At 51.5% G+C, this 10,048-nt stretch overlaps 1 protein-coding gene across 1 annotated transcript; it reads left to right on the top strand.

Moving 5' to 3' along the window:
• The first annotated feature begins 1,444 nt into the window (after positions 1-1,444).
• On the top strand, positions 1,445-9,079 carry LOC135892192 (phospholipase A2 inhibitor and Ly6/PLAUR domain-containing protein-like). The gene is made up of 6 exons (XM_065419903.1): positions 1,445-1,499; positions 3,628-3,750; positions 6,782-6,940; positions 7,663-7,803; positions 8,574-8,792; positions 8,967-9,079. The coding sequence occupies exons 1-6, from the start codon at positions 1,445-1,447 to the stop codon at positions 9,077-9,079; spliced, it is 810 nt and encodes a 269-aa protein (XP_065275975.1).
• Positions 9,080-10,048: the final 969 nt, after the last annotated feature.

Raw genomic sequence — 10,048 nt, 5'->3', positions numbered from 1 at the left:
GTTTGAAGCCTCCTAGACCTGACAGGTTCTAACTGAACCGGGTTGGTTCAGGGAAGGGACCAGAGCGTCCCCGTAGGAAGATCAATGGACACCTCAGCTCCCTGTGCAGCTGCAGAAGAGAGAAGTGAACAAGCCGTTGGGCTGCCCAAGGGGGTGGAGATAATGTGGAAAACTCTGTAGTGCCCCTCTGCAGACCAGCAGGATTGTCTGATCATGGAGCCCCACAGGCAGCGCCGGTCGCCCCATGTCAGAAGGGACAGTGCAGACCTGGAGCAAATATGGACGAGGGAGTGAAACCTGGGCCAGCCTAGACCCCTGCAGCGGGACTGGGATCCCACGGGACCCGCAGGACCTGCTGCCATAATAGCGGAGCGGGTAAAAGTACTTTGTTGCGAGCAGTATTGGGTGGGCAAAGAAAGTCGACTGCAGTAATATGCGGGAAATCACAGGGCAGCAGCTTGTCATCAATAGAATTTCAGCAACATAAAGTTGGTTTTAAAAATAAAGGTTTTTACCCTTAAATTTAAGCGAGGGATAGAAAGAGGTTTGATGTATTATAACAGGAGTTAAAGTATTTTGTACGTGGTTTAAGCAAGATATGTTTTATACTTTTAGTAGAAACAATTGTGTCTGACTTCTGCTTATGTATATATAGTATATTAACCAAACCTTTTTTCTATGTTTTAAAGTATCATGAGGGAATTTGTCTCTCTTGTGGGATTTGTAGGATCTAAGGTTTTTTGCGGGTGTGAAAGGAATAAAAATACAAGAAACAACGCGGGAGTGGCTGGGAGTGGGATTAAAACAATAGTCCCACGCCGCGCTCTGCCCTGGAGTTCCCACTCTGTTATTTCTAGGCATGTTTGTGGCATGTGGGAGCTGAGAGAAATTTTTTCAACAAAACTTTTCTCCACCCAAAAATGCAGGTTTGCAGCAACTGAAACATTTCGCTAATTTCTGTCAATTTCGCCACATTGCCGCAACAGCAAAAACAAATCCTAGAAAAAAAAATCCTGAAAAACGGAAATGTTTTGTCTTCACAATTCCAGAATTAAACGTTTTGATGTTTTCCAACTCAAAATGTCATTTCAAAATTGACGGCAACATTTACATTTAAACCATTTTAAGAATGTTTTTAAATGCCTGAAAACGAACCCAAACCATTTTTTGTTCGGCTTTTCGGTCGGATGAGAATTTTGGTTCAACCGAAATCTGTTTTTATTTCCAGATCTTTTGGAACTGCCAGTGAACCAAAAAATTGGTTATTTTTGCAGCTCTGATCCCTGGTGCTTTCCCCCCCAAATCTCGGCTGGAATTCCCTTTCCCTCCTCATTTCGGTCTTGACTCTCTCCTCCTCCCCACCCCCCCGGCAGTGCTCACTGTGTCAGTCATGAGAAGCTCCGTTCAGCTCCGAGCCCAGCCCCGTGGGTCTCCCAGCACCAGGATGGTTTCCTTCATCCTCTGCCTTCTCCCTGCTCTCCTAGCTACGAGTGCACAAGGTGAGTCATCCGCTGCTGTGGCCATGTAACCCCCCCTGGACTTGGACCCTTTATACCCCACGGATCCCCAGTCAGGGGAACATCCAGCATGTGCAGGGAGGGGGGGATGAGCTCTGTGTGGGGTACAAGGCCAGGTCTACATTATGGTTACTGTAGTAATTTAGCCATAGCGCTGTAGCTAGGCAGGCAGAGGCCTGTACTGAATCCACAGCCTATCCCAATGGACGGGGTTTTTCCATTTCTACAGGAACTCACCTCTCAGAGTGACGGTAGCCAGGCCGAGGGAAGCATTCACCCGTCGACCTGCACCTACTCCAGGGGCTAGATCGGCTGAGCTGTGGTGCTCAGGGTGTGGACTTTTAAAACCTCGCCCCCGAGCACTGTATCTGTATCACCCTGGTTAGTGTAGACCAGGCCTGAGGGACACCATTACCGGACACTGCCCTGAATTCTTATTTCCAAGAAGGCCCCTCGGCACTGCTTTGGCAGCACAAAGGAGACTAAATATAGGAGTAAATGACACTGCTTGGGGATTGAGTGTAACCTGGAATCAGGGCTCTCCAACCGAGCAAACAGAGGCAGAATGAGATCCAATGGCTGGGAGTTGAATTTAGACCAATCCAAGGTGGAATTAACCCTGGCAGCAGCTTCTCAAGAGGCAGGGTGGATTCTCCATCCCTTGTACTCTGTACATTGAGGCTGGACGTCCTTCTAAAAGATTGGCTCTAGCTCAACCATCAGATATGGGCTGGATGGAAAAGAAAAGTTGTGAAGCTGCTGTACTTATACAGCTTTTGTGCAGGGCGCTGTACATAAGGACTGAAGGGCCGAGATACTTCACTTCCATGTCCCCAAGAGGTCTGTGCACATCCATGTGCTGCGGTTAATGCCACTTGTATCTATGCTAATTTGGGGAACACGAGACAATGAATGTCTTTTTATTCTGTTTTTTGCCTGGCAATTTCCATCCTTCCCATTCCCCACAGATTGCGAATGGCTGGGCTGATCCAGAGGGATGTGTGCAAAGTTGGCTTTAACTTAAGTTCAGGGCCGTGTAATTGGGCTCTAAACCTGCTGACCAGTCATCACAGAGCCTTCCCAATGGGGAGCAATCCCCATGAGACTAAGGGCCAAGATAGCTGGCTTCTACACCCCAAACCTTTCTGTCAGACACCTCTGCTGGCCGGCTGGCAGCCCAGAGAGCCTGGCTGCACTCACATCAGTGGCCTTTCCCTATTTCTATGCAACCCAATAACTTTTGAACCCTACGTTCCATTAACTCCAGAATGTCAGGGGATGTTCTAGACATCACTGGGCAGAACCACATTGACTTTGGGGGAAATCAGAAAACTGGAAGAGGGAAATTGGGGACACACCGAGCCCCTTGGCTTCTGGCCAGCCCAGCCACACTTTCAACCACCTCTGTAATTGTGTGTACGTCAAAGAACCGGTTGATGGGACCACTGACATCTTCCAGCCCATCAACCCCCCAGCCCAGTGCTGCCCAGCGTCCCTATGGAGCTTAACATGTTACACCCTGGGCAGCTGATCTCCCAGACAGAAAGAAGGATGATGGGGGGGGAGGCTGAATTGGGGGCACACAGAGCCCCTGGCATGGTGAGGGGAGAATGGCGGGCCCTGATATGGGGGATGGGGAAATGGGGGGCACACAGAGCCCCTAGCATGAGGTGGGGGGTGGAGGGGGTTGCATGGGATCCCTGAAATAGAAGGGGGTGGGAGGGGCACACCAGGAGTTTGTGAGGACCAGGCGGGGCTGCCAGGAGCCCCGGGCCGTGCAATGAACTCAGCCAATGCACACTGCGAAGTGAGCCACTCTCCAGTACTGTGAATACCTGCACAATGGGAGCCACATTTGGGGTGGGCGGAGCTTATTTTGTGGGCGGAGCTTGGGAAGAGCACCATCCCCTTCACCCGTCCCCAATGGGAACCCCGGATACCGCTGGCCCAGGGGCTGAAAGTGTGCAATTGCTGAGTGTCCAGGAGGAAATCGGGTCCGTTAACCCCTCGGCTTGTTTGGAGCAGAGGGGGAAGACTGGGGCTGAGGGACGTGTCAGAGAGACACTGTCACGCCACAGTAAGAAGGAAACACTTGTTCTTCTTTCTCCAGGTCAGACCCTGACATGTAACACGTGCTTTGGCCAAACGGAGACCTGCAAATTCGCTCCAGGAACCTGCCAAGACAACAATGTTACTGGTGGCTGCCTCTCCGTGGCAGAAGCTATTACACTGGGTAGGTGACATTGCCTTCAACCCAGTGTGACAAAGTTCCTCCTCTATCTTGGTGGGTCCTGCGCTTATTGGCGGATTTTCTTGTCTCAGAGATTCACCATGTGGGTTGGGGAACAGCCCAGAGACCTTCCCCTCTGGAAGAACCCACAGTCCAGGTCAGTTGGGAGGTTTGGGGGGAACCCGGGCCCGCCCTCTACTCCGGGTTCCAGCCCAGGGCCCTGTGGACTGCAGCTGTCTATAGTGCCTCCTGTAACAGCTGCATGACAGCTACAACTCCCTGGGCTACTTAGACTCATAGACTCATAGACTTTAAGGTCAGAAGGGACCATTATGGTCATCTAGTCTGACCTCCCGCATGATGCAGGCCACAAAAGCTGACCCACCCACTTTCCCTTAGCTCAGCTGTTGAAGTCTCCAGATCGTGATTTAAAGACTTCAAGTCGCAGAGAATCCTCCAGCTTGCGACCCCTGCCCCATGCTGCGGAGGAAGGCGAAAAACCTCCAGGGCCTCTGCCAATCTACCCTGGAGGAAAATTCCTTCCCGACCCCAAATATGGTGATCAGTAGAACCCCGAGCATACAGGCAAGATTCTCCAGCCGGACCCTCATTTTACCAGCGATGGCACGTTATTGCCTAATTGACTAAAATCACGTTATCCCATCAAACCATTCCCTCCATAAACTTATCTAGCCTAATCTTGAAGCCAGAGAGGTCTTTTGCCCCCACCGTTTCCCTCAGAAGGCTGTTCCAAAATTTCACCCCTCTGACGGTTAGAAACCTTCGTCTAATTTCAAGCCTAAACTTCCCCATGGCCAGTTTATATCCATTTGTTCTCGTGTCCACATTGGTACTGAGCTGAAATAATTCCTCTCCCTCCCTGGTATTTATCCCTCTGATATATTTAAAGAGAGCAATCATATCCCCCCTCAGCCTTCTTTTGGTTAGGCTAAACAAACCGAGCTCCTCGAGTCTCCTTTCATAGGAAAGGTTTTCCATTCCTCGGATCATCCTAGTGGCCCTTCTCTGTACCCGTTCCAGTTTGAGTTCATCCTTTTTAAACATAGGAGACCAGAACTGCACACAGTACTCCAAATGAGGTCTCACCATCGCCTTGTATAACGGAAGCAGCACCTCCTTGTCCCTACTAGAAATACCTCGCCTAATGCATCCCAAGATCGCATTAGCTTTTTTCACAGCCACGTCACATTGCCGACTCATAGTCATCCTGCGGTCAACCAGGACTCCGAGGTCCTTCTCCTCCTCCGTTACTTCCAACCGATGCGTCCCCAGCTTATAACTAAAATTCTTGTTAGTCATCCCTAAATGCATCACCTTACACTTCTCACTATTAAATTTCATCCTATTACAATTACTCCAATTTACAATTTACTTCCCCATGGCCTCCTCCAAACACCTTCCTTATTCTCACCACAGGACCTTCCTCCTGGTGTCTGATAACACTTGTGCTCCTCAGTCCTCCAGCAGCACACCCTCTCACAGCTCCTTGCGCCTCTTGCTCCCAGCTCCTCACACTCCCACCACAAACTGAAGGGAGCTCCTTTTTAAAACCCAGGTGCCCTGATTAGCCTGCCTTAATTGATTCTAGCAGCTTCTTCTTAATTGGCTCCAGGTGTCCTAATTAGCCTGCCTGCCTTAACTGGTTCTAGCAGGTTCCTGATTACTCTAGTGCAGCCCCTGCTCTGGTCACTCAGGGAACAGAAAACTACTCATCCAGTGACCAGTATATTTGCCCTCTACCAGACTCCTGTACCCCACTGGTCTGGGTCTGTCACACCAGGCACATCCTATCCTGCAGTCTGTCACCATCCTCACCGCTAAAGCCAACCCCAAACAGTCCATCAACAAAGCACATTCACCCGGCACAGAACACTCAGTCTGGGCTCGAGGCTCAGGCAACGTTACGGTGTCTTACGTAGCGACTGGAAGACACGGCGGTTCGAAATCCTGGCCCCATTGGAGTCAGTTGTAAATCTCCCATTGACTTCAGTGGGGTCAGGATCTCACCCCTTGAGCTTTATCTCCACAATGGACGGCTGCGCTGCAACAAGCGAAGCTGCTTTGGGTGGAAATGCCCATTCTGAATCGTGTTAAAAAAAAGAAATTGGCAATGAGATCCCTTGTACACTGCCGCCTTTCTCCCAATGTCCTCTCTGAAGCTGTGAATCTCCTGCTCAGGGCTAGAGCCCTGCCTTACGCGGTTCTTCCCCTTGCTTGGGATGCAAATTGAAGATACTTTTTGCTGTGTGACTTAAAGACATTCCAAACCTTCTCCATGTTCAACTCCCTGAGGTCCTCACGCCAGCGGATTTCACTAGTTCCCTTCATTTCTCAATGTTTGCCCTTTGGAATCGAAAATCTGAGTTACAGACCTGGTTTTGTTCATCCTTCCATTGAATTACAGAGAGTAAATGGCTCCTTCCATTTACCTTGTAAGAAGGATGCATAGCACAGCATCAGCTTTAACGTGGTCTGTCATTATCTACCTACCTATCTGCTTATCTATCTATTCCCATACAACCCCTCTATCTATCTATCTATCTATCTATCTATCTATCTATCTATCTATCTATCTATCTATCTATCTATCTATCTATCTATCTATCTATCTATCTATCTATCCCCATACATGCCCACCAGCCTCTGACCACACTCACGAAATTTTCCCAGCACAGTCACAAATGGGTTTATTAAAACTTCCACCCACTCAGGGTCTCTCTTCAGAGCAGATAATGTGGGGTGTGACCCGAGTTTTAGCCCTAATTACCTCACCTCACCCCCTCCTATCCACACACAAAACCCTTTAACTTCAGGCTAGCTGATGCAATTTGGGGTGTAGTTTAGATCTGGGTTCCTCTTTAACTTCCTGAATTGTGGGTCCCAGAACAAGACACAGGATCCCAGCAGCATCGCCCCAAGGCCAAATATGGAGGTAAAATAACCTCCCAGCTGTTACTCGAGGTTCCTCTCCCAGCCTCTCATTTTCTTTTTTGGTTTTCTGTCTTTAACAAAGATGGGACACAGAACACGAACTTCTACAAACAGTGTCTAAGTAGCTATACAAGTGACATAAAAGTCCCCATCTCTTTCACTGTTGGGAATGGCAAGTATGTGAGGATCAATATCAAGCAATGCAACAACGCAGATAAATGTAACTCGCCTGTACTTGGAGGTAAGTTATGGGTCTGTTTTTACTGTCCCTCTTTAATGGCTTGTCGACATGAACAGTGAGACGGCGCTGAGCTGGGGTGTGAATCCAGCTCTCCGTGTGCCCCCTGCCGATGCACATGACTGTTCGGGCGCTTTGGAAGGGCACTAGCTCAAAGCACATTAACGAACGGTTCACGTGATTCAGCAGGGTGCACGTGGACAGCTAGGCCGTGGCAGGCTGGGGCAGGGTCGATTCACACCTGGTAGATCCTTACACCCCGGCCCCCCTTGCTACAGTCAAATGGTTCATGTGGACAAGCCCCGGCACAATTGTACTTGTTACCGTTTCTCCCCTTTACTGCCCCCAACGTCCATTCACTCGAATGTCATTTCTGTCTCCACTGAAATGCCTGTCACTGGCAGGTCTCCAAACCAGGGGGTGGAACAGTCGGGGCCCATGTGAAACCAGACGGGCGAGGGCTGCACGCGAGAGAGGGGCAGCAGCCGGGATGGGCTCAAATCTAAACCTCCCTGAACCTGTCAGGCTCCACCTTCAAACTAGCCGGGGTCTGGAACTGATCGGATGCGGCGTTCACAGATAGTCGTGTCACAGACAGACGAAGAAATGCCGTTGGGCTGGGGGTGGGGCCTTCACCTGCTCAGGCAATGCAGGGCACATCCACCAGATTGAACGAGGTTTAACCCACCCTGTGACTGTCTCTCTCTCTCTCTCTCGGTTCTCAGTGCCCACGGGGAGCACCACAGAGAATGGGCTGCAGTGCCCAACCTGCTTTGCTCTGAACTTCGCTCTTTGCAACAGCTCAGTCACCCCTTGTACCGGGGACGAGACCTACTGCATCGATTTCACTGGGTTTCTATACCAAGGTAAATGCTGCCAGCTGGCCACAGTGCGGGAGCTACCCCGGGAATCTCACACCGCAGGAACTCCCCAGAGACTGGTGAAAACTAGTCTGTGCTGGGCCTTTGGGCGGGTGAGGGCCGCCAAGAGGGGTTTTTGGCCAGAGAGAAGAAGAGAGACATATGGAAGTTTTCCCTTCCTCACCAGTTCCCCCCTCTCAGTGATGCCGCCCTGCTCCTGGAGTTATGACAACGCGTCTCTTGCCATGGGAAGGGTCGTTATGTCGATGATGCAGAGCTGGGGAGAGAACCCAGGAGTCCTGGCTCCCAGCCCCCACTGCTCTTACCACTAGACCCCACCCCCTTTATGTTTAACAGGGAGCTAAGCTATTGCTCAGTGCGGAAGCTCCTGTTCTCAGTGTGTGTCCAGGACTCCCAGCGCTTTGGGGTGTTTATAAAATAACTGAACCGAGCGGTTGGGGCTGCCGGGGACGGTGAGAGCCGGGCGTGTTCCCCGGGGGAGCCGGGCGCTGGGGAAGGAGCCGCCCCCGGCGATCAGCTGGTTCCAAACTCCAGCTTCAGTGTCTTGTGGAGCTGCAGAAAGGGGCGCGGGGGAGACGAGAGGGGATCAGACGCCCGCCCTGCCGTGGCCGGTTACAGCGAGAGCAGGGAGAGCACCGGGCGGGTGGGAACGGGAGGCAGAGGTGGGAAATGCTGGATGGTGGAGACAGAGGTTATGGGGGCAGAGAAGGAACCAGAGCTGCCTGGTTGATTAACAGGCTGATTTCCTCCATCAGGTCCATCTTTTTCACCATTTGAAGCAAAAGGCTGCGCTTCTGCATCTGCTCAGGCCGTTAAACCTGGAACCAACCTGACGTCTACACCCTACACATTCTACTTTTTTTGGGGGAAAACTGTTCAGGCAGAGAAAATACCCACCAGCCCCCCTCCCACAACCACCACCCCCGCTAATACCACCAACCCCCCTCCCACAACTGCCACCCCCGCTAATACCACCACCACCACCACTCCTGCTACCACCACCACCACCTCCCCTACAACCACCACCACCCTCAACACAACTAACACAAACAAAACAACCACCATCCAGAAAACAACACCCACCCCTACAACCACCACCACCACCAAACCCACTACCCCACCCAAAACAACCACCTCATCCAAACCCGCCCTCCCCACCCAAACAACCCGCAGTGGGTCCAGCCCGGCTGTGGGGACATTCTCCTTTGCCCTCTACCTGCCTGGCCTGACTGGGCTGCTGCTGGTGAAGCTGCTCTCCTGACCCCCGCCCGGCACGGCCCACGCAGCACCTACTGCCTGTTAATAAAGGCCTGAAGTCCCAGCTGCCCCCCATCCGAGACCCCTCCATGCTGCTGGGGCGATGCAAAGGGGCCGCTGCATAGCCAAGGGTCTGCCCAGTGTATGGGTGTGTGTCTGTCCCGGTACCTCACGGCTGGCTGGAATCTCTCTGTGCATTAGCAAATTCACCGAATAAACCAGGATCTGAAATAAAAGCCCCTGGTGTGTCATGTTCAAGTTGCCCGTTGCTGAGCCCGTCTGCATGAGACTGGAGCGCTGTCAGATGCATTAGCCACAGAAGAATTTGCTGTGAGTGTGTGTGTGTGTGTGTGTGTATAAATATAAAATCTGCAATAAAAATCTACATTCCAAGCACACCATGGAGGTTGCCCTCTCAAGCACTGAGAAGTTAGGAAATTCCAGAACACACGTTGCCAGTACAAGCTTAATACAATCCCCCGGCGCGTTTGCATTGTGCTACAGCCTTTGATTCCACGATCACACACTGTGCGTTCTCCACCGCAGCCCCGCCTCGGTCAATACGTCTTTTCCTTCTCGTTGGGGCATTACCCCAGGCCGTATTTCCCACCTGCCGTTCCTAGCCCGTGATTCCCTGAATGATTAATGACACCTCCTGGGCCTCTCTGTGGAGTTCTCACCACAGGATCTGAGGGCCTCACAGACATTCATCACTTGGTCTGTGGAACAGCCCGGTGGAACCTGGGAAATTGAGGCACAGTGGGGCTCCACACAGGGAGTCCTGACACACATCTCCTGTGCACATGGCCACACTGCTATCCACACTCGAGCATAAGAACGTAAGAACGGCCATACTGGGTCAGACCAAAGGTCCATCTAGCCCAGTGTCCTGTCTTCGGACAGTGGCCAATGCCAGGTGCCCCAGAGGGAATGAACAGAACAGGGAATCATCAAGTGATCCATCCCCTGTCGC

Source organism: Emys orbicularis, chromosome 20, assembly GCF_028017835.1.
Source record: "Emys orbicularis isolate rEmyOrb1 chromosome 20, rEmyOrb1.hap1, whole genome shotgun sequence".
Taxonomy (NCBI): Eukaryota; Metazoa; Chordata; order Testudines; family Emydidae; genus Emys; species Emys orbicularis.
Note: the sequence above shows the minus strand (reverse complement) of the source record. Positions and strands in the feature narration are given on the sequence as shown.